The 25,168-nt window shown below is 38.5% G+C and overlaps 1 protein-coding gene across 2 annotated transcripts in view; it reads right to left on the minus strand.

Moving 5' to 3' along the window:
* Positions 1–542: 542 nt before the first annotated feature.
* The window catches only part of col21a1 (collagen, type XXI, alpha 1), a 45,100-nt gene continuing 20,474 nt past the window's right edge, over positions 543–25,168 (minus strand). For both annotated transcript variants that reach the window (XM_047351993.1, XM_047351992.1), the window contains exons 9-29: positions 24,990–25,052; positions 21,246–21,299; positions 21,100–21,153; positions 20,934–20,987; positions 17,128–17,181; positions 16,979–17,032; positions 16,844–16,897; positions 16,484–16,537; positions 13,354–13,398; positions 13,223–13,276; positions 13,083–13,136; positions 7,798–7,851; positions 7,534–7,605; positions 7,171–7,206; positions 6,765–6,809; positions 3,239–3,271; positions 3,001–3,147; positions 2,854–2,908; positions 2,589–2,771; positions 2,437–2,514; positions 543–1,629 (exon numbers count right to left, since the gene is read on the minus strand). In XM_047351993.1, the coding sequence (XP_047207949.1) occupies positions 1,442–1,629; positions 2,437–2,514; positions 2,589–2,771; positions 2,854–2,908; positions 3,001–3,147; positions 3,239–3,271; positions 6,765–6,809; positions 7,171–7,206; positions 7,534–7,605; positions 7,798–7,851; positions 13,083–13,136; positions 13,223–13,276; positions 13,354–13,398; positions 16,484–16,537; positions 16,844–16,897; positions 16,979–17,032; positions 17,128–17,181; positions 20,934–20,987; positions 21,100–21,153; positions 21,246–21,299; positions 24,990–25,052 (1,485 nt within the window). In that variant the 3' untranslated portion in view covers positions 543–1,441. The remainder of the gene's footprint in view (positions 1,630–2,436; positions 2,515–2,588; positions 2,772–2,853; positions 2,909–3,000; positions 3,148–3,238; positions 3,272–6,764; positions 6,810–7,170; positions 7,207–7,533; positions 7,606–7,797; positions 7,852–13,082; positions 13,137–13,222; positions 13,277–13,353; positions 13,399–16,483; positions 16,538–16,843; positions 16,898–16,978; positions 17,033–17,127; positions 17,182–20,933; positions 20,988–21,099; positions 21,154–21,245; positions 21,300–24,989; positions 25,053–25,168) is intronic.

Here is a 25,168-nt window from a genome sequence, read left to right on the forward strand (position 1 = left end):
CAGATGCTTTTCTTTCTATCTGAGCTGGAGCAAAAAACAAGCAAAACGATTAGTCTCTAGATATGCACAGCCGGTAGAGACATACAATAAAGACTTGCAGCTGTAACCACAGTAAAAGGTGGTGCCATACCAAACTTTCTTTTTCAGTTGATAAAAAAAAATCTAAAACCTTGTATTGTTAAGTATTCCATTTCACAATCATGCGACACTTTGTGTTGGTACATAGAATCACAATAAAATTTTTTGGAGTTTGTGGTTGAAACATGACAAAATCCAAAAAGTTTAAAGTGTATGAATATAAGGCACTGTAGTCAACACCTTCAAAAGTACTTTAGGCACTTGGGGTCACCCAGTTTCCTGACGTAAGTGTCCAAAGTGAAAATGCCACATGGTGAGTGTTTTGTTTTCACCTTATCCACCAGTCACACTTCATCCTTTTAGATGCTTCAGTAGGTATAACATCCTTGTTATGGATAAGATTAGTAATGCATTATTATGCTAAAATACAACTGTATCTGTGTGTGTAAGCACAGAATAAGTAGTTTAGGAGTGAAACAAATTTATTTCTATTTAAGGTGTTTTCAAATTTTAATTCTAGTTTAAAAAAAATGACAAAACATACAAAGGTCACAAAATATTAACATTACAAAAGTGAAGTGTTAAAGATGTGTCACTGCTCCAATGCACATATATGACTCTTCCATAAATAACAATAAAATACCTAATACAAAATTTAAAACAGAACCTTGGGAGTGTAGAAACAGTAAAATGTCAGAAATGCCACATTTTTACATGACAAATCTTTCAAACATTTCCATCCTAAATATGAAGAGTAGACATTATAAAAACATATAATTGTTGTGGGGGACAGTGCTATTTTATCTCAGGTTATACACAATGTAGCTGCTTAAAATGGTAAAAAAAACAAAATGCTCACAGGAGATCATGATCAGTAAGACAAAATCAAAACATCCCAGTTTTACAGAAAATGTATGCTGATATTAACAACAAAACATGTAATTGTTGTAAAAAATATAGTTTCAAACATGAAGTAGCACCCAATGACTGTGCAGTGAAGTTGGTAGAGAGCATCATTCACTGACACAACACCAGGGGGCACTATTGGGAAGTGTACCAGCCACATGACAAACAAGATTTCAAGGTTCTCAGATGGAGGTATTCAAAGGAGCCAATTTTTTTCGTCTCTTAACACCCTGAAAACCTTAAAAGATGTTAAAAGACTTAATAATAATAGTATTCTTCATTATATTCAATACACATATTAAAAAATAGAATGATGTTGAATGTGATCACAAAAAAGTCAGAAGAGGTACTTTTAGTTTCCATGTCAGAGAGAAACTGTAGAGAGGAAATCTTCCTGAGAATGGCTGTTTGTTCCACATCAGATTAAGATTTGAGCCATTAGCGACAATAAAATCCGTCAATAGTTTGGGCCTTTGCTGAAGGAACTCCTTCTCATTATGCTAGCATAGCACAGGGATGGGTCACATAACCCGGGCTGCCCAGGAACACCGGGATTACCTGGTTTACCCTCTGTTCCATTTTCACCAGGAAGCCCAGGTTTACCAGGAGGACCTGGTTTGCTGTACCCTTGGGGACCAATGGGCCCTGTCAGGATAAAAACATTGAGCTATCACAGTTGTTAGGTGAAACAGAAGTCTGATATTTATGGGCATCTGAGCAGCAATGCTGGTCAAAACCAGGGCAAAAAAGTTCCAAGTATTTGCATTTCATGACCAGGTTGTAAGATGAGCTTGAAAATAAAAAAAAAAGAAGCAGGAGCAAAACACAAAACAAACAAAAAGAGCATTTTATTTAAAGTAACAGACTGTTGAACACCTGATCAAAAATTTAAGAGACCATAACCCCCCCGAACAATACTAAAAATACCAAACAAGGATTCAGTAATAAGTAGCATCATCACTCTTGCTGATCACTTCAACATTTGCTGAGACATGCTTGTTGTGTTTCTAGAGACTGGTTAAAATGTTGCTCCATGTGGTGAAGCTGGCTTCACAAATGGTGTCTGCTGTCTTTTTGTAAACCACCCTTGCCATCTACCACAGACATTTTTGATATAATTAAGATTAATAAATGTCTACTCTTTGTCTTGTTTCTTTCTCCTATTTCATCTTTTTGCATTTTGATAAAAAAGATTTAAAAATGTGATTACAAATCTGATTATGATCCACACACACAAACTACCAATATTTGTGTTTTCTTCCTACTCTTTAATCAAAAGTGCATAACTGTTTTTAACTACAAGCCTCAAGGAATTGAGGAAAAGTTGTGAGAATAATCATACATACCCTTTAGATATTTAATTAATGTGGACAGACACAAATGATTTCCCAAGATGTTCTGTCAATATAGATATTGATACTTTTTACTGAATGACAAGCAACATTTACTTACCTGGAGGCCCAGGAGGACCCTGGTCTCCAACCATGAGTTGACCAGGGCTCCCCTTCTCACCTTTGTAACCCGGTTCTCCTACAAACACAATTCTACTTTTAGAGCAAATGTGCAACATATTTTTTATTCCGCTAATGTGTTTCTGCTTTTACCTTTGAGCCCTATAATCCCGGGATGCCCTGGTCTACCTGGGTGTCCTCTAGAACCACTAATTCCTGGAAGACCTCTGAGTCCCTGGGGACCAACTGGACCTTGTGGACCAGGTGATCCAGGCTGGCCTTGACATCTTGTACAGCTACTCTGCTGGTTGCTTAGCAACAATAAAGGCAGCTCACCTAGAACCAATGACAATAAAGAGATTTCACATGGTGCAGTTGTATAGAAACAGCTCATTGATCGGTCTGTAAGGCTACTCACTTCTGAGAATGTCTCTGCAGATTTGCCGAATGTGACTGTCTGACATTTCACTTGTCTGTAGTGGATCAATATAACTTTTTATTCATCACTGCATGTCACAACATAATGACAGAAAAACTTTCTGTTTTCAGAAAGTGTCAAACTTACAGATCTGCCTTCAGGTCCTGGTGGGCCAGGAGGGCCTGTGTCCCCTCGAACCCCTTGGGGCCCAGTTTGGCCTAATTGACCTGGTTGTCCAGGCCGCCCCATTTGACCTTCTGGCCCTCTCTGACCTGGATCCCCTGCTGTCCCTTTCTGGCAAGAATACCACTATCTTGTTAGAAATGCATATACGTATACAAGTGGCATTAATGTATACTTATCAGTTTTCTTCATCTTAACATACCTCTCCCTTTAATCCCATTGGACCAGGTGATCCCTGATAATCAGAATAAATCAATCAATCAATCATAGTAAAATCAATTTTAACAAAATGCAGCCACATCACATTTAATGTGAATTTTCTTATACAGGTCCTTCTCAAAATATTAGCATATTGTGATAAAGTTCATTATTTTCCATAATGTCATGATGAAAATTTAACATTCATATATTTTAGATTCATTGCACACTAACTGAAATATTTCAGGTCTTTTATTGTCTTAATATGGATGATTTTGGCATACAGCTCATGAAAACCCAAAATTCCTATCTCACAAAATTAGCATATTTCATCCGACCAATAAAAGAAAAGTGTTTTTAATACAAAAAACGTCAACCTTCAAATAATCATGTACAGTTATGCACTCAATACTTGGTCGGGAATCATTTTACAGAAATGACTGCTTCAATGCGGCGTGGCATGGAGGCAATCAGCCTGTGGCACTGCTGAGGTCTTATGGAGGCCCAGGATGCTTCGATAGCGGCCTTTAGCTCATCCAGAGTGTTGGGTCATCCAGAGTGGTCCAAAAGTACTTTGGACCACTGAGCAACAGTCCAGTGCTGCTTCTCTGTAGCCCAGGTCAGGCGCTTCTGCCGCTGTTTCTGGTTCAAAAGTGGCTTGACCTGGGGAATGCGGCACCTGTAGCCCATTTCCTGCACACGCCTGTGCACGGTGGCTCTGGATGTTTCTACTCCAGACTCAGTCCACTGCTTCCACAGGTCCCCCAAGGTCTGGAATCGGTCCTTCTCCACAATCTTCCTCAGGGTCCGGTCACCTCTTCTCGTTGTGCAGCGTTTTCTGCCACACTTTTTCCTTCCCACAGACTTCCCACTGAGGTGCCTTGATACAGCACTCTGGGAACAGCCTATTCGTTCAGAAATGTCTTTCTGTGTCTTAACCTCTTGCTTGAGGGTGTCAATAGTGGCCTTCTGGACAGCAGTCAGGTCGGCAGTCTTACCCATGATTGGGGTTTTGAGTGATGAACCAGGCTGGGAGTTTTAAAGGCCTCAGGAATCTTTTGCAGGTGTTTAGAGTTAACTCGTTGATTCAGATGATTAGGTTCATAGGTCGTTTAGAGACCCTTTTAATGATATGCTAATTTTGTGAGATAGGAATTTTGAGTTTTCATGAGCTGTATGCCAAAATCATCCATATTAAGACAATAAAAGACCTGAAATATTTCAGTTAGTGTGCAATGAATCTAAAATATATGAATGTTAAATTTTCATCATGACATTATGGAAAATAATGAACTTTATCACAATATGCTAATATTTTGAGAAGGACCTGTATATACTAAGAACAACAGAAAGATTTTATTTATAATGCCAGTGAATGATGTAAATCAGTTATGGTGTTGATAGTTGAAATCAGATATTTATGTACACAACATAAAAAGACACATAACATTTTTTCTCGCAGACTTTAAATCAGACTAAACCTTTTCTGTTTTAGATCAGTTAGGAAACTCGCTTTATTTGTTAATTGCCAGTATAATCAGACAGATAATTTAGATTATCTCAGGTGATGATCTCATGGCTTTGTAAGAGGTTACACACCTCAAAGACACCACTTCTTTACATGACTTTATGGGAAAATAGAAAAAAAAAATCTGGAAGAGAATTCGTTATTCTTGAATACAATTTCCAGATACCTTAAGGGGCCACATTCATCTGTTCAAACAAATACACACAAATTTAAATATAATGGGAATGTCCAGCTATCATAATTATTGTTTGGTGCAAAATGTGCACATCTTCCCCAGAACAAGAGAAAAATAACTTTTGAAGATGCTTGCTGACGCTGGCATTATTGTGTCATTATCCACAGTGAAAAGTGTCCAGTACCAAGATGAGCTTTAAGCCCACTCTGAGAAGTCTCTACTCAAAAACATGAAAATTCAGGGACAAAAAACTGTATGGTACTTGACTTGTGTTTGGCCTTTATGGCCATTGTTACATTTGCTGGAAAAGGGGGGATTCTTGCAATCATTAGAACACCATCCTTACGATGAAATATGGAGATGGAAGGAGGGGCCTGTAAGAATGTGCTGTCCCAAGCCCTGGCAAAGCTGTCAGCGAGCCTACCTGCAACACACAGCAACCAAGAGCAGCAAAGAACAGGTAGACTCCACTCCAGATGGCCGCAGCAGCCCCAGACAACATACACAGGGCATCACCCCTAAGCAGCCATATGCCCCACACAGAGGTAGGTCATCAGTGAAGCACAAGAGCAGCAGCCCCCAGGCCAAAGAGGCACAGTGTGAGATGTAGGGCTCCAAGCCCCCCAACCCAGCCACATTGCCATCCCCTGCTGTGCAGGTCAAACCTGGGCCCAGGGCCACCACCTATCCCAAACAGAAAACTGCACTGCACCAAGCAGGTAAGGGCCCCCATATATCCCTGACACACTGGGCAGGCATCAGCCCACTACAGCAAGCAGAGGTCGGAAGGACCAAGGTAGGTAGGGCACATTGCCATTCCCACCTGGTGAGTTAGTCCATTGAAAATCAAAACAAAGGGATACCAACCAAAGCCCTGCACAGCCCTTAGGGCCCACGGCCAGCCAGACACATCCCCAGGGGCCATAGGCCACCTGATGGGAGCCCACATCTCTGGGAATTGGGCCGTAAGTGGCATCCACACAAACAACACCCCACTATGGTGTGGGAGACCCCGCTGGTCTCCCCATGGCACCACTAGAGACCCCCAGGCCATCCCCACACCTCCAGTCCACACCAAACCAGCACAGGTGCTGGGACAGGAGCAAAAGAGGACTACACCATGCCTTCTGAACCCAGGCCCTCCACACCACAGTGTTCTGCATGTGTGTTTGTGGTAATGTGAAAGGTTTCAATGAATGCAGATGTGTAAAGTGCATTAAAATTGGGGTTCTGGCTGGGGTGTGCAAAATCCCTATGCTTGCTGCTAACAGAGTCTTCCCCTAGGTCTCTGTAGTATATTAAAATTGAGGTGCCAGATCCACCAATTGGCCTCCTCTTGTCCTGCCCATGTCCACACCAATACAGCGCTGCCCAAGGCCAATGACTAATGTCTTTTTATAGTTTCTGTAAATACCTGGTTTCAACTGTAGATCACATGATGTAAATTTTCAGAACATGTTGTAAATCACATTTAAAAAAATCTTTGCAATAACATCTAAAAATGCTGGTAAGAGAGAAAACAATCTCACCAGACTAAGAGCTATAACTTAACTTTTTCATTGGTAGTAAATAAGATTTAAAATAAGAGTTTATTCTCTTTTAAAAGATTTTACAAAAAAATAAACATCTAACCAAGTTTTACTCACATACCCCCATAAACTGGAATCATATATGTTAGTGTACACTTGTAAGACCTTTGAAGTTTGGACTATATAACAATGTAATACATTAGATTACATTGTTTTTCTTTTTTCGTCTAATATTTTCTTGCCAGTACAAATGTTAATTCTGCATAGTCCACAAAATTAAATGAAGCAAAAGACTCACTGGAACTCCTGGTCGTCCATGTTCTCCGTGATCACCTTTTACTCCCTGGTGAGATAAGATATTCAGATTTAATTGTTTTAATTATAGCATATGGTTGAATAAACTGATCTACAGGGTAACATTTCTCCCAAATGCAGTTGAATCAATTTAAATATACATTTTTATTTATGCAGATTAAATTAAATAAAAACAAATTTAAACATTTGAAGAAAAAATTAAGACTTTGTTTTTCAGGGAGTTTTAAAATATCTTGCCCTGGATGTTGACTGTTGTGTTAAACAAACAATTAACATTGTGCTTCTAGTAAAAAAAAACTGCTATTTGGCAGCATGTTCTCTCTAGGTTTAGCTACCTATGGTGATGTAAAACATTCATGCAAGGCTGTGTATCTATGTTTAAACCTTACCATTGCTCCTGTATTACCCGTACTTCCCCTTTCTCCCTGAAGAATAAAAAGACCCAACAAAATCAAAACCAGAACAAATCTTTTAAGATAATTCTTCTTTACATAGGCGCATACATGTGCTATATGAATGTTTGATCACACTGGGTTAATATCTACAAAGAGTTGTGACTGGATGAGGAAAGGTAAAGAAACTTCCTTGTAATATTCATATAATGTTTTTACTGTTTACTTTGATCATTGTATAAAATGTGTCTCTCGTGGTTTTATCTGTTCTTGTTTTTTTACCCTCTGCGAAACACTTTATGTTACACCTGGCTGTATGAAAAGTGCTCTTGATTGTTTGATTGATTTATTGACTGATACCTTGCTCCCCTTCAGGCCTGGCATGCCGGGGTGTCCCTGCTGACCTGGCAATCCTGGTTCCCCTGCATTTCCCTTTTAAATATGTTCATTAGCAACCAATTTAAAAGAAAGAAAAAGAAGACAACAGTGTGTATAATAAGGGATGTAGTACATAAATAAAATACTTGCATTTATTGGTTTAGTAATTAATTGATTTAATTTGTTTTTCTCTTTTATATGAGCAACAAATCAGGTCTAAGTTACAATGTTTTGATAGTCACTCACCATGAGCCCTGGTGATCCTCTTATTCCTGGGTTTCCACTTTCACCCTTGTTGCCCTCAATTTATTAAACAAGAGATTAATCATTTTACAGAAAATCAAAATGTCACATGCAGTAATTGAATAAAAATATTTTAGCATTTTCCTAATTCCAGTTCACATTCTTCATATGGTTGATTCTGAAGCTCAACATGTCAGGATTTGGACTTTGTTTGTGTTTAGTTCATTCTTATCTAAGATGTTTATATTTTGTATTTTGGTAGTTGTGGTTGTTTTGGTTACTTTCTCTTACTCCTGATTGTTTATTTCCTCCTAGAGTTTGTTTCCTCCCTCCTCGTTCGTAGCTCCTTTAGTAATTGTTGTTTTTCTTATGACTTAGTATGGTTTTCTCTTTGTTGTCATTGTTGCTATTATTATTATGATTATTATTGTGCTCTGTTGTCCTTGGGTTCTTTAGTTTGGTTTCCCATCTAGTATCTCTGTGTTTTATTTATGGTTGAGTATTTGTTCTCCCCCTTGCACTCTTCTGCTTATTAGTTTCTTTTTCTGTTACTCCTTTTTAGTTATAATTTATTCGGTCTTTGTTTCCTAGTCCTCCCAGTCTGGTTCTCTAGTTTATCTTATTTTTCCAGTCCCTCCTGAGAGGTTAGTTTAGTAGTGTTTACATTTTGTTTATATTTATTCTAGTCCCCAGGTTCTCTGCCCTTTTCCAGTCAGTTCAGTCAGTGTGGTTTTAGATTTGTTTACTCTGTAATCTGGTTTGCTTTATGGGTTCCTTGTTCGTTCTTAGGTTATGGTGTTTCTTATGTTCCCTCTAGTTTCTCTGTTCATGATTATTCTTTACTCTCATGGTATTGTTTATTAGTCCCTTCGCCATGTTTTAATCTATGTATTAGTTTCACCTGCTCCCTCTGCCTCCCAGCCTCCTTGTCACACCTGTTCTTAATTCCTTGATTACCTGCCTTTGTTCTCGCTCTGTATATTAGTTGGTTTTGTTTTATTGTCCGTTGCTGGTTCCTCCGATCACATTACCTGAATAAGTTCACTGTTTGCTACGTTCCTGCAGTACAACTCAAGTAAGTTTGGACTGTATCAAGCTTGTACCTGCTGAGTGATTCGCTATGTTCGCTTCGTCTTAACCTGTGAAATAAACTGAAGACCGATTCACAATGCTGCTGCCAAGCTCCTTTCTACGTTTCGGTCCACCCTCAAAACCCACCATGACACAACATTAAAATATGTAACACTACAAGCATTTTTCCCCAAGTTCAGTAATCACACTGTCAACCATAAATCTGAGAAGATGGAACATTAACTCAAGAAGAGTCCAGACCTCTTGGATTTAAACAAAAATTACCCTGATGGCAGAGGTGGGTCCAGATTTCTGTTTAGTTTTGCTGGACAAAGGCCCTGTTTACACAACAACAATCCACTGAAATGGGATTTTGTTCCGTTTCATTTAAAACATCTATATGGCAACATTTTAATTACAGTATCTATTCATACAGCAACAGTAGATTTGAGAATTATGTAATCTCTCTGTCACTCTACTAGTAGGCAGTATGTTCTTTAAAACTCAACACATGCACAAACATATGCATATTGTTGAGAATACCATGAGAATACCAAGATGGCACTGACGATGGCAGCCTCGGAGCTTCACTCTCTCTTTCTTTGTGTATTTTGTGTTTTATGTTTTTCGAGCCACAGTATTGTGGTCTCGGACCACAAGTCTGTGGTCTCATTCAGCAGAGAGGAACTTCTCAACATCAGAGAGTCCTCTCTTGGGATTTCTTCACCATCATTCATCGATCCGAGCTTCACTGAGCTTCGGGCGAGCGGAGCCGCAGCACTTTATGGGATACTGCGCCAAAAGCGTCAGAGGAGAAACGTGCCGCCACGCTGGTAAAGCTCCGCCAAAGAGGACTTCGCACACCACTGCCTTCAGTCCATCTGGCAAATGTCCGCTCTCTAAGTAACAAGATGGATGAGCTGCTTCTTCTCACCTGTAAAAACACGGACCTCCGCGGATCAGCGGTTCTCTGCTTTACCGAGACATGGCTGAGTGAAAACATCCCGGACCGCACACTGCTGATGCCGGGCTTCCAGCTGTTCAGAGTGGATCGCAGCGCGGAGCTATCAGGGAAGAAGCGAGGAGGCGGAATCTGCTTTTATATAAACAAAGGTTGGTGCAGAGGCATAAAAGTGCTGGGAAAAACATGTAGAGTCATCTGGAGTCATTTTCCATAAACTGTAAACCGTTTTATTCACTGAGAGAGTTTTCCTCGTTTATAATAATTGGCTCATATTTTCCACCGCATTGCTGCACTTCTGCCGCTGAAAAACATCTCGCTGAGCTGATTACAGACGTGGAGAAAAAATTCACGGACTCTTTCATCATAATACTGGGAGATTTTAACAGTGCAAACCTCTCCAATGAGCTCCCCAAATACAGATAGCATTTTAAGTGTCCCACCAGAGACAAAAATACACTGGACCATTGTTACACAGCTTTAAAGGACTCATATCATGCTGTTACCAGGGCTGCTCTGGGTTTTTCGGATCATTACCTAATCCACCTCATCCCAACCTACAGACAGAAATTAAGAGCTTCCAAACCCAAGGTTCACACTGTTAAGAAGTGGACTGAGGAATCAAAGCAGACGCTACAGGCCTGCTTTGAATGCACAGACTGGACAGTTTTTGAAACTTCAGCTACTGACTTAAACCAACTAACTGATGTGGTGACATCATACATCAGTTTCTGTGAGGACATGTGTGTGCAGATCAAGACCTTCTGCACCTTTGGGAATAACAAGCCATGGTTTACTCCACATCTCAGGAACCTGCGCAGGGAAAAGGAAGAAGCTCACAGCAGTGGAGATTGGGCGCGGTACAGGCAGGCCAGGAACAAACTAACAAAGGAGATCAAAGCAACCAAGAGAAGCTACAGTGAGAAGCTTAAGAACAGCCTTTCTACTGGTGATGCTTCGGCTGTATGGACTGGTCTGAGAAACCTGACTGCCTATAGACACACATAGACACTGTTCGGAAGAAGGCCCAGCGGAGACTGTACTTCCTGAGGCAACTCAAGAAGTTCAACCTTCCACAGGAGCTGCTGGTCATCTTCTACACTGCCATCATTCAATCTGTCCTGTCTTCATCCATCTCAGTGTGGTTTGGCTCATCCAGTGTGGTCCAGACTGCCACAAATAATCAGGTCTGCAGAGAGAATAATCAGGGCTGACCTTCCCTCCATCCAGGACTTATACAGGTCTAGGGTCAGGAAAAGAACTGCTAAAACCTCTGCAGACCCCACACACCCTGCACATAAACTGTGTAGAGTTTTACCTTCAGACCGCCGCTACAGAGCACTGTTCACTAAAACCAACCACCACAGAGACAGTTTCTTCCCCCAGGCTGTTTCTCTGATGAACATTCAATAGAGTACAAAACAACAGCATACTGAAGTTGCAAATGCACCTTTGTATATGTGTATATTTAAGGACATAAAGATATATGCATAAATATATTTAAAATATATTAAAAACCCAGAGAGCAAAGTGTACCGGAGTCAAATTCCTTGTTTGTATGTACGAACTTGGCAATAAAGCTGATTCTGATTCTGAAACACTTGCTGCTTACAAAACGGGGAGAAAGGCCCTGTCCCAATACTCGCACTTCCATCCTTGAGTCCCTCAATTGCACGTTCCCGTTGATGGATTCGAGTGCATAGTATGTCCCAATTCTCCAAAGAGGTCATTCACTCCGCCCCCTCTGTGCCCTCAATCCACACTTTGGCTATGCGCACATCTAAGTCGAAGTATATTACCTATATGTCATTGCTGCTTGTGACATCAGTCAGTTCAGTCATTTTCTACCGCTTATTCCATAGTGGATCGCAGGGGAGCTGGTGCCTATCTCCAGCAGTCTATGGGTGAGAGGCAGGGTTGCTTGTGACGTTTTAAGCAAAAACCAATAACAACTATCAATGTAATGAACCATCAAATCAGAATAATAAGAACTAGTGGAAGTTCAGACAGCAACCCAAGATTTTTTTACTAGTTTTCCAGACGCCACCAGCCTTAGGGTGAATCTGGACAGTCAGTAGCCCATAACACTGATATTACCTTTAAACAAACACTGGCACCACGGCTGGTGTATGAGCCTCCTTTCTTCTCCTCAAAACAATTGCTTGTTGCAGTTTTAAACTAATTTTTAGCACCAAGACTGCGAAAACAGCGACGGGTCCCCCATTTTTGATGTCGCAGATATGGCGCAGATTCGCAAGTTGATGACGTAACCCCTACTGTTCCAATTTTCCAATTTTGCACGCTAACCTGTGCACTTCAACCCCTAGGTGCACTTTTACAAAGCACTCAGGGGCATAGGGTGTAGTGTGGGTATTGGGACAGGGCAAGGACTGCCATTGTTAATTTTGATATCTTCGGCTTCCTAAGGTTTTAAACTGGTCATCAGCCATTTTCTGGTGCGCATTCACATTAATTTCTACCGAGTCATACTTTGCATAAGCCAGGGCTTCTTAAAAAAAAAATATTCAATTTTTCCCATCTACACGTCAACGGAGACCAGGATGTTTAAAACAGTTTGGAACCTGTTCTGAAATTGTGCCATTTTCAGAGAAAGCATGCTGTTGTCGTGTAGACAAACAGTAGAAACGCAACAAAACTTCAGTTTAGTCAAAGAAAATTAATGAAATGTTTCTTAGTCACTGTGTTTTAGCCCTGCCTGAAAATGACATGCTAACATTAGTTATGAAATGTTAATTTTTAAACTTCAGAGCATAGAAACTTAGAAAAAGACATTTAATAACACTGAAACACTAGTTTGTGAAATAACTAACTTTCTGTCAATTGCAAAGATAACTGTGCTCTACTTAGAGTCAGCTAAAATAAGGACATGACTCTTCATTTGTTTTCTCAAATGTTAATTTGTTTTCTGAATTGTTAATTTGTTTTCTCAAATGTTAATTTGTTTCAGGACTTGTAAAAATTTTTCACTTCTTGTTAAATTGTTTTCTGAAATATTAATTTGTCTCAAACATTGTAAAAGTGTTTCAGATTTTGTAATGTTGGTTTGCACCTCCTGGCCACTGCACTGATCTCTGGATCACACAAGCATCCTAATGACTTTACAATTTCACTTTTGTTTTCTTGAAAAAAGTGCTTAATATAAAAGTTAATCTTATTTAGTTTTGCTTTAGAGTAATTTTGCAAAAGGTTTGATAAAGGATAGATATAGCTTTTTTAACAGTTATAAATTATTTACCTTAGGTCCAATGGGGCCCTTTATACCAGGTTCACCAGGCAAGCCCATTTCCCCCTACAAGAGAATCCATGTTGTCAAAAAAAAACTTAAAGACCACACCAGACCTAAAGTTGTATGTAGTTAAGGGACTTGGCGCTTACAGATGGGCCAGCGGATCCTTTGATTCCCTTTTGTCCAGGCTCACCAGTTTCCCCCTTGAATGAAAAATCATTCCAGTCAAAGACTATTACAGTGTATGATGTTTTAATTTAACACAGCAGGAAAACTGTACCTTTTGTCCATTCAGGCCTGCATCTCCTGGTAAACCAGGAACACCCTGGAAGCAATCGAGTATTGAAGTTCAGTTTGTAAGAATTACAAAAGGAACAAATTTGACATTACATTTTTTTTGTCCAGCTTTAGTTATAAAAAGAAATGGTAAAACACAGTTTCTGTTTTTTTATTAAGCTTTTATAACATTTATGACCTGCACAAATATACCTATTTGGAGATTGTCATTAAAGTCATTGTATTATCAGTTTTGCCCATGTAAAACAAAGTATCAGATTTGGACTCTAAACTGACTCAGTTTAGTATCATGGATATAAAGTCCAAATTTAGTCAATTTACCAATCCAGTCATTCTAACAGATTCATTAAAGAGCTCAGATGAGTTTTGTTATCCCTAAAAATACTGTAGACTGTTCCCCAAGTTGGAAATTACAGAAACATTGCACTTAAAAGCAGTATCACTCTTAAGTGAAAAGTAGCTATAATTAATTTTAAGAAGGCATGGTGTGGTCTTGTCCAACTACTATAACTGCCTAGTGAGCAAATGTTCTAACCATCATATTTCAGAGAAAGCAGAACGAGAAAATTTATACAGGTGTGCACATTTGGTGTGATGTACAGATTATGCTTCCTAGTATTTTAGAGAAGAATATGCTGTTCACATTACCGCAGCAGTAAAGAAAAGACACATTTAAGCATTTTTTTCTCCCCAGAGTAGTGAAATAGAGACAAGTATTACCTACAAAAAAACAAATAATATTCAGGGTTTGGTTAGTTATAAACAAATAAAATATTGCAACTTAAAAAAATCACTCTGCTCCAGGTAGAGTTGGTAGAAAACTGTCTGTCAGGGATGACAGACAATGCTGCATAAACAGCTGGCTTACTTTCATACAAACACATTCATGAAAATTAGGTGTTTGTGATAGAAAACATTCCAAAAATGTCCCATGTAAAGGAGATTTATAATTTGAAAACAACAAACTACACAACTGGGGTTTCTTTTGAAATATAACGGTAATAGAGATGCAAACTGTGAAGAGGTTGTGTCATATCTAAAAGCTGGTTCCATGATTCTGAAAACTGAGTGTGTAAGGCGTTGAATAAAGAATAATGGTGAAAGGAACAATCATTACAATATTTCTGCTGTTTATTGCACTATATTTTACACTTTTCATTCAACTATACTAGTGGTTGCTATTGTAGTTTATTTCTTATCAAATAAAGAGGTCTTTATCAAAGTGTTACATCTTGTTTCAGCTTAAGGGAGTTCAGCATCAGTCTTGTCTTTCTTGGATAAATGACCATCCTCTCTGGTTCTGATCAGGTAGAAATGAATTACAGACTTCTGGAGCTATTCACTCATCTTTTGTAAACATGTCACAGCTTTTGACAGCAACATTGATCAAGTTCAGTGGGAAGACTCCCCAGCGGGAACTGTTTGTTCCTAAAACAAATTAGCTTTTTTCACTGTCATAGATTTAAGCCAAAGTGCCTGCTTTTTACATATAACAGTTATCCTGGGATGACCTGCTAGGGAAACACGACTACTTTACTGGCTGTCAGGGGTAGTCTTTGTAGTGGCAATTGTTAACACAGTATAATTTTGACTCAATGTAACATGTTTTGCTTGCTGCCTTTTGTGATTCATGAAAACCATGAATCACAAACATGACAACATGTTTTTGATTATTCTTATAGAGAGTTGAATTATGCTGAAGTTAAAACTTTGTGACATGGTGCATTTACTTTTGTTAATATACAAATAGCATCACATTTGTCATGTCTCAGAATTCAAATGAAGTTATAATTGCTCGGATGATCTACAGAACACCAGAATTGTACAGAACTGTGTGGAAGTACTGCATTTTTACCTCTCTTGAACATTTTCACATGTTGTTGCATAACAACCATTTCATGCAATAGACCAACTCAAAGTTGTGCATAAATGTTACATGGAAGAGAAAGAATACATTTCTATTCATTCCCTCCAAGTGAAGACTTTGTACAAACATTTTTCACTGTAATTACTGCTGTACCAGATTTGGACATCTAGAGCCTGAACACTTTGGCAAATCTTCTTTGTAAAATGGCTCAAGGTCAGTCAGACTGGATGGAAAACATCCATGAACATCAATTATAACTCTTGCCACTGATTCTCAACTGGAATTAGACTTGGATTTTGACTGGGTCATTGTAACATTTGAATATAGTTTGAGCTCTGGCTGTATGTGTAGGACTGCTGTCCTGCTTGAAGGTGAACCTGTTTTTACAGCCTTTAAAAGGTTTTTGTCCAGGGTTGTCCTATATCTAGCTCCATCCAACTTCCCATGAACTCTGACCTGCTTCCTTGTTTCTATGGAAGAAAAGCATCCCCACAGCATGACACTGTCATCACTATCATTCACTGTTTGTTGGTATGTTTAGGGTGACCCGTAGTATTAAATTTTTGCCACACGTAGCATTTTATAGTTAAAATAAAAAGTTCTGTTTTGGTCTAATTTGGCCAAATAACCTTGTCCACCTGTTGTGTCCCCTATATGGCTTTAAATATGATTTCTTGATAATTTTCTTGAACTTTGTCTCTCTTTTTGCCACCAGATTTATGAAGACCATGACAACTTGTCGTATTCCACCTGAGCCGTGGATCTTTACTCCTCCTATCATAGGCTTTATGACCATACAAACCTCTCCACAACGTTATCCCTGTTCTGTCTGGTGTGTGCCTAGCTCTTTGTGATGCTTTTTGTTTACTGATATTCCATTAAGAACCCATTAGGCCCACACAGAAATGTTTTATTAATACATATGTTAAAAAACACATAGGTGGACTGTTTACTAATAAGGAGACTTAGGTAACTGGTTGCAATGGATTCATTAAGGGGTATATGAGGAAAGGGCGCTGAATACAAATTCAAACTACCATGTTCAAGTTTTTATTTGTAAGACTATATGAAAACCCTATTTCCATTTCCTTTAATTTTATAATTATGCAATAATTTGTGTTAGTCAATCAAGTAAAAGCCCAATAAAAACATTAAAGTTTGTGGTTGTAAAGAAACAATACATATAGATTTCCAGTGTTATGAATAATTTTACAAAGCAATGTATATTGTTAACAGGTATACTCACAGGATGGCCTTGCCTTCCGTCAGAACCAGGAATACCAATGGCTCCAGCTTCACCCTAATACATCAGGAAATCAATATCAGATTTTGTTGGAATTGAAGTCATGCTGCCTTAATGCATCCCTAAATGCTTCACAAGACACTAAACATATCTATTTATAAAATGAAAAAGAAAAACTGATGTTTATAGATGTCGCTCTGTAGGGACTACACGGTTACATAAGTTTCCTTTTGATTTTGTTTCAGTAGTTGCCAAAAAAAAACCCAGCTACTTTATGTGCACTGCTCTCCAGCTACATGCTTCTGTTACTCCCCTTGGTCTGAATGACCATTGTAACATTCAACATTGTCAACATGACCAAACCTTTTGACCAGGACTTCCTTGAATTCCATCCTCGCCATGTCTCCCAGGGAAACCCTGAAATTACAGAAAATCTGTTTTTTACACTATACAGACTCATGGAATCTGGACTTATTCTTCTGCAAGTTGCAACCATACAGGGGTTCCAGGAAAACCAGGTGGCCCGGGAGGTCCTATACTTCCTTTTTCACCCTGCAAAGATCATACCCTCCAGTTAAAAAGGTAAATATTATCATGTTTAGCTTGATAAACATCTTTTAAACCATTATGACATTCTGTATTCTTACCATTTGACCAGGTATACCAGGTAACCCTGCAATTCCTGGTAATCCTACTGATCCCTGGAAAAGGTCAAAAGATTAAAAACAAACATTAGATTTTGCATAGATAGGTCCTGTTTTCCGTATGTTGAGATGCACACATTCAGAGAACAGAATAGGTTACATAGGTTGACGGTCTCAGCCAGCAGTTTCATGTACTAATGACTGTACCATAGACTGATAACCTAAGAACTGTTCTTTATACTGTTAATCAAAGTGGTCATAAGCAAATATTACAGTCTATAAATACAAATGGCCTTGAATTTTGCACTGATGTGGCTTCATTTGGCAGACAACTATGATAATGTTTCTTTCCACAGCATTCCAATTGTCTAACATGTGAGAACACTTTAAAGAGTTAAACAAAAATGTGTGTGTAGGTAACGGAAAAAATACTTTGTCCTGAAAGGGTGTTGGACATAAAGGGAACCTTAAATAACTCATAGCTGTTTGGAAAGAACAAGTTTGTAAACTAGTTGGGTTTTCATCACTATTATTGTTCTATCCTGTATAAAAGATCTTTCCTCTGGGCAAACAGAATTGGTCATTTAAGTGGAAAATCAGTTTTCTTGTTCAAATATTTGTTTTTCACTTGGCTCCTATGAAGACTAGTTTAAAGGTTGACTGCCAGTTGGCGACAGTTTTATTTGTGGAGGAGCCAAAAGCACTGGAGCCTGCTCCTGCTGAAACATTTTGGAAATAATGTCAAGGAACCACAAATGGTAGAACTTGATTTTAACAAGACTGAGTTTTTTTTCCTAGCAAAGAATTGTCCATCCATGTCGACAACAAAGGCAATACGACATTTGGTCAGGAATTGTTTGTATTTTACTGATTCAGCTCTCCTTTCACACTGGCTCTTAATATATTGTTATTTCTGTTAGTCAGCTAACAAAAACCTAAGATCAAAGAATAAAGCCCACAAAATAAAGCTGAACATCTATAAAGTAAAATAAAAGAATCTTGTTTGGCAGTGCATTCAGATGGAGATCGAGGGTTTGTGCTGGGGGTCGGGTGCATGAGGAGTAGGAATAAGTAGCTCAGGATGCTTCTGACTCTAATGAGCAATCAAATGTTTTTCTTTATTACATTGTTAAATAATCCTTGAAGCGCTTGTGATCAGTTTACTTCAGGCAATTAAACGTAGCATTTTTATGCTGGTTTGGGGAAAAGCTAAATTCTTCTTCTGGTACTCTTGCAGCTTGTGGAAGTAAAGTCATCCTGTGAGTTGCTGGGGACTGGGTACTATAAAAAGTTATTTTCATCCTTTGTTTATTGGCTCATGAAGATAGTAGTGTGTCTTGTGTTCAAACTCATGTGTCATGGGACTGTGACAAACCAGAGTTTAAATCAATCCAAAAATAACAATCTAGGTATATTTGAAATGATATAGGCCCATTTACAACATAATGAATGAAGACTGCTTCATTTGGAAGAAATCTTGAAAGAGTTGTAGCTTTTCAAGTCTCCACAGATGAATCTATTTGCTGCTCCCATTTTCTCTTTTCATAACCATATGTAATGCACTCTTTGTGGCAAGAAGGGGCGCCTTGACAACACAAGGCAGCACACAATGCCTAGTGACTGGACATAAAAATAAGCAATAGAAGAGTGGTTTTGGATGGAAATGGCAGTGTTTTATATTAACAAGACAGTCAGAGACTGCATAACTCTGCCGACAGAAAGTGGGGTCACTTGGCAAATTTAGCTACTGTAATTCAGTGAAAGAACAAAAAAGGTTAGATTCTACTCTTTCTGGCGTTGTTATGATATTTTTGATTTCCTTGACTGTGAGAACATACCGCTAGCACGTGGATTTACATTTATATCACTATTAGTTCAAAAGTAAAAATCTGTTAGCACCTTATAGAGCTAGTAGAGTTTCAGCTACAAATTGGTTAGTTGTACATCTCTATCTTTATTTGTTACCTTACACTTGCAAATTTTCTATTGGCCATATATTTTGTCCACATTCTTGATCACCAGATTCGGAATTCTGCTGCGATCATCCAGAATCGTTCTCGTAGGATGAACATGTTTTACCTTTATTTTTATCAAGCCTTTGGGGCTTTGTCTCTGTGGAGTTAGATGCAAAAATGTTAAAAATGGCCTATCCGAAATAGTGACGAATCCTTTAAAAAAACATTTTGAATCACCAACAAAAATTTAATAAATGCTTCCTTGGGCTAAGATGCACCTCTGGTAAAGAATTCATAAGAAGTCGTCTGTAAACGTTTTCCATAAAGTTGCTAGCACAGAGACAGACAAACTCAACTGAGAACATAACCCTCTTGACGGAGGTAATAACATTACATGTTCTCTACAAAATGGATGTGTCTGCAGCTGAAACAGTTTTCAGATTTATCTTTAACGTATTATTAAACATGACATTTTGTCAAATGTTCATATTCTCCATTGTTTCTACAGATTTGGTATTAATTGCTGCAAATTACAAGCCTAGATAAACACTGCTGGGGTAATGCCCTTTTGATTGCATGTTTTTATTTATAATATGGTGTGATCTGTCTTTCTTATGGTTTTATGTTTTCCACTAATAATTCTCAGAAGAAGCCATCAATTAACAAAACGTTTTATTGTTTTACAATATTGATTGATCCAAACATTTTTCACATCCTCTCATCTCTGCTTCAAAATGCTTCTATTTGGGGAGTTGTGTGGAAAATCTGTTATTCAAAGAAAAATACTTAGACAAAAAACTATTCTCTTTGTGCAAAGGTGCAACAATATTTAAATCTTCAAGTGGTTTCTAGTGATGCTGAAATCCTTCCAGCAAAGAAAACAAACAAACAAAAGATCTGTCCCTTATTTAGAGAGGGTATTGTTTACACTCTTAAGAGATCTTGCTTTATATTTAAAACATATGGTTTCCAGTGTGGTTGATGCCGCCATGTTCAAATCTGTTGTAATGTGTGTAGTAGGAATTTCCTAGTAATCCAAGGACTGACCTCATAAAAAGACTTGACAGTTAAATGTGTTTTTGCACTTTTTACTAGAGATGAGATTTACGGCTATTTGAATGGAGACAGTTCTTGTGGATCCGTTCCTATTACAAAGGCATAAAATTTTAAATTCAAATTAGATTGATTTTCACATTTATTCATTAACTAATTTATTTATTTACTTATATTAACATTTAGTGGTCTGGTTTCAAGGGGACCTTGCTTGGATGGCTAGACCTGGGCAGCTTGGCAGTTATTTGAGTCAATTCTGGAGGCCTCAGACAGCCCTTTTGGAGCCCGTCTGATATTAAGCAGCACACACCTCTATCAACATGCTAAGTAATGATGTTCTCATGATTTAATATGCAGGTGTGTATTTTTTGTAATTTTACATTGTAATAAATGTGAAGGTTTTTAAATATTTTTCTCATCAGTAATTGCTTTTTTTCTCAATTTGTATAGTTTTATTTTATCTGAAATTTTCAGCATTATTAAAATTTATATTAAATATCCATAATAAATACTTACTTTTCATAGAGTGTTAATTTTGCCTATGATTGCATCCAATTGGTGAGACACTAAAGTTTGAATTATTTTAAAATATTGATTAGAATATAACTTTCAATGTGTTAAAAGCTGATCAATAGATCCGTCATGAACATGAAAACGCCCGTCGCTGTGTTTCAGGCACACCATATGGAGCAGATGGTTGTATTTTATACATGCTTTCTGTGTCTGATTATACATAAAGGCTTTTTAACTACAAATGAGCAGAAATAAAGTTGATATGGGTAAATAAATCAGCATTAGCACCTTCTCTCCTTGCTGTCCAGGCAATCCAGGTAATCCAGGCATACCCCTCTCACCCTGAGCAAAAGAAAAACAACTGACTTACACTAAAAACAACCAAAAACATCAAAATGTAGAACAACATTCTGTTAAATCAACTATGCCATAAACAATGTTTTGGCCTTCCTACCAAAACACCTGGTCTCCCTTGCTCGCCCTTGTATCCATCTGCTCCACGTGCCCCCTGATGAAATAAACACAGAAAGCAGAACTTTTTTGCACAGAATAACGACCACCAAATGAATGTTTAGGTATGCCAACAAAATATTGATTTACCTTAAGTCCTGGCGGACCTGGAAACCCAGGAATTCCTCTGAGGCCAGGAATACCCTTCAGATTTAACAAAATTAAATGTTGTTGGTTAAACATTTAATCCTACCTTGTCCTACCTTGAACGCAGTTAAGGACTCTTCCACTGAACTTTAGATATATTCATATATCATTAAAATGTAATAAGAAAAACAGTCTAACCAGTAGTACTTAATCATCAGTGCTCTCAACATTTCACATATAGCTGTTAGCATACCTTCAACTTAAATAAAAAGTAGGTAAAGGTCCACTTTCTCTGGTGGCCCCACAGGTACTGATTAAAATGCATTTAATCATATACTGTAGGCTACTATACAAGTACTTTGTAGATTATAGGTATAGTTGTACTTTAATACAGCTAAACCTTAGTGTCTATATTATGTTTGCGATGTGATGAAAAGTGCAAAATTTAGACTGCCATCCTCACATAACAACAAAGTAAGTTAATTCTTGCTGTAATGTCACCAACTCATTTGTTTATTTTTCCATTTTTAATTGCTTAGAACAGCATGAGGTTACATGACTCTATTATCAGGTTATTGCTGTTGCATTTATATAGAGATCAAAGCAGTAGGTTTTGCAATCCCATTTAATTATTCTACATGACCAAAAAAATCTGTAGCAGCCGGGCTTAGCTGGAAATCAAATTATGTTTGCTCCAGGATCAAAATAGTAGTAAAGCGGTGCTCAAACATTATCCACTTATGGTTGTGTATCTTTAAATGCCATTGAAACACAAGGCAGATAGACTTAAGGAATATGTATGCAGCTTGTTTGTTACTCTTGATCTGTTAGTAATGCTAGATGTCCTGTTGTTTTGCTCATCTGCAGACCTGGTAAAGGTTTGCTATATTTCAGATTGAAAATGTTTACAATTTTAGGACTGACCACAACCTTTGTTTTATGTAGATTTTAATTTTATTTCAGTGTCACACTTTATCTCCTTTGTAATCAAGTCAGCTGATGTTGATGATTTACCCTGTGGGCAGCCAGTCTATGTCTAGCATTATCTCCAAAGGATGTGTTGGAACTTTTTAGAGAACTGCACACAAGCAGATACTATCCTTCACTCTGCGAACAGTTAGGTCAGCACAGAAGGAAACTTCCTCGCAGCTCTGTTTCAAGTGTAAAACATAACAGGGTGCAAACACCAGCTATCCAGCTTAGATTTTTTAGACAAAACAGATTATATGTAAGCCATTGTTGCTTGATGTTAAAATAGCATTAGAAAATAAAAACAACAGCAATGTGTCCAGCAACCAACAATGAAATGGTTTAGGAATGCATTTTCAATTTCAACAGTTCATGAATCCAGAAATAGAACCAAAAATCTTAATATATGTGATTTTAAATCAGTAGATAACACAAGTATCATTAAGGTAAAGCTATGACACTTAAAAAATTCTCCAAACAGAAGGTAGCCATAGTTCATTAAAGCTAGAGGTAGTTACAGTACCTCCCCATAGTATTTTCACCTTTTTAACTATTCAGCCTTCTTTGCCTGAGTAAGTCACTTAATTAGTAAACCCACCTGTGTTTCATTTAATCTGATTGTAAATACTGCTGTTCCATGAGAGCCTCAGATGTTTGTTAGAGCACATAACAGAACAAAGAGCTTTATGAAGACAAAGGAGCACAGGAGACAGGATTTTAGTTTCTAAAACATTATCCCAATCTTTGAACATCATAAAAACACTCTTTAGTCTATGATATGAAAATGGAAAGAGTGTGGCACAACAGCATACCTACACTCACCGGTCACTTTATTAGGTACACCTGTCCAACTGCTCGTTGACACAAATTTCTAATCAGCCAATCACATGGCAGCAACTCAATGCCTTTAGGCATGTAGACATGGTCAAGACGATCTGCTGCAGTTCAAACCGAGCATCAGAATGGGGAAGAAAGGTGATTTAAGTGACTTTAAACATGGCATGGTTGTTGGTACCAGACAGGCTGGTCTGAGTATTTCAGAAACTGCTGATCTACTGGGATTTTCACTCACTACCATCTCTAGGGTTTACAGAAAATGGTCCAAAAAAGAGAAAATATCCAGTGAGCGGCAGTTCTGTGTGCGCAAATGCCTTGTTGATGCCAGAGGTCAGAGGAGAATGGCCAGACTGGTTCGAGCTCATAGAAAGGCAACAGTAACTCAAATAACCACTTGATACAACCAAGGCCTGCAGAAGAGCATCTCTGAACGCACAACACATCGAACCTTGAGGCAGATGGGCTACAGCAGCAGAAGACCACACCGGGTGCCACTCCTGTCAGCTAAGAACAGGAAACTGAAGCTACAATTCGCACAGGCTCACCAAAATTAGACAATAGAAGATTGGTAAAATGTTGCCTGGTCTGATGAGTCTCGATTTCTGCTGCGACATTCAGATGGTAGGGTCAGAATTTGGCGTCAACACCATGAAAGCATGGATCCATCCTGCCTTGTATCAACGGTTCAGGCTGCTGGTGGGGGTGTAATGGTGTAGGGGATATTTTCTTGGCACACTTTGGGCCCCTTGGTACCAATTGAGCATCGTGTTAACGCGACAGTCTACCTGAGTACTGTTGTTGACCATGTCCATCCCTTTATGACCACAGTGTACCCATCTTCTGATGGTTACTTCCAGCAGGATAACGCGCCATGTCATAAAGCACAAATCATCTCAGACTGGTTTCTTGAACATGACAATGAGTTCACTGTACTCAAATGGCCTCCACAGTCACTAGATCTCAATCCAAAAGAGCAGCTATGGTATGTGGTGGAACAGGAGATTCGCATCATGGATGTGCAGCCGACAAATCTGCAGCATCTGTGTGATGCTATCATGTCAATATGGACCAAACTCTCTGAGGAATGTTTCCAGTACCTTGTTGAATCTATTCCACAAAGGATTAAGGCAGTTCTGAAGGGAAAGGGGGTCTAACCCAGTACTAGCAAGGTGTACCTAATAAAGTGCCTGGTGAGTGTACATGGCCCCTAACCAGAGAAGCAGCTGAGAAGCCCAGGGTATCAGTGTAGGAGCTGCACAGATCCACTGCTTAGGTGGGAAATCATGGGAACAGGACAACTCTTAGTTGTGCACTAAAAACATCTGGCCTTTGTGAAAGTGTAGCATCAAGAAATCCATTGTTCAGTAAAAGCCATGAGAAACTAGATTTAAAGATTGCTAAAAGTCACAGAGAGAACACAGAAGAACATTTGGAAGAATGTTTGTGATGTGCAGTGATACTTTTGCACTTTAAACATCCAACTTTGCATCGATGACAAAAACTTAAACTCTGCTCTCATTTGAGTATACACATCACCCTGAACACACTAGGCCAATGGAAAAGATGGTGGTGGCAGCATTATGCTAAGGAGATGCTTTTATTCACAGGAGCAGGGAAGCTGGTAACCGTTTATAGTAAAGATTGATGGATCAAACCACAGTGCAAACCTGGAAGAAAAGCAAAGCTGGTGGCAACATGACCTAAAAGAATTGCAGCTGTTATTGCATTGAATGGTGGTTCTACAAGATATTAACTAATCCGGGCTAAAAGGTTTAGGGACTAGGAGTAAACATATTAGCATTTGCAACACATCACATAGAAAAACCTAAAAAGACCTAATGGATAGATTGACTCAGCAATGATCTTTTTCATTGTTGTTTTAGATTGAACTATTACCAGTTATTTGCTGTATGTTTGTATAATTATTTATGTAGTACTCACAGGCTTACCATCAGCACCAGCGGGTCCAGGCTGACCAGGGATACCAGTGCTTCCTTTTTCCCCCTGAAAAGTGCAAAGAGGTGCTTCAGTCATTTTGACTACAACCATTATCTTTTATTGAACAATCTCCAAGTACAATGAGCCAATTACAAACATCCATGGTGGCAGCATGTTTCTGT

The sequence above is a fragment of the Girardinichthys multiradiatus genome, chromosome 22, assembly GCF_021462225.1.
Source record: "Girardinichthys multiradiatus isolate DD_20200921_A chromosome 22, DD_fGirMul_XY1, whole genome shotgun sequence".
Taxonomy (NCBI): domain Eukaryota; kingdom Metazoa; phylum Chordata; class Actinopteri; order Cyprinodontiformes; family Goodeidae; genus Girardinichthys; species Girardinichthys multiradiatus.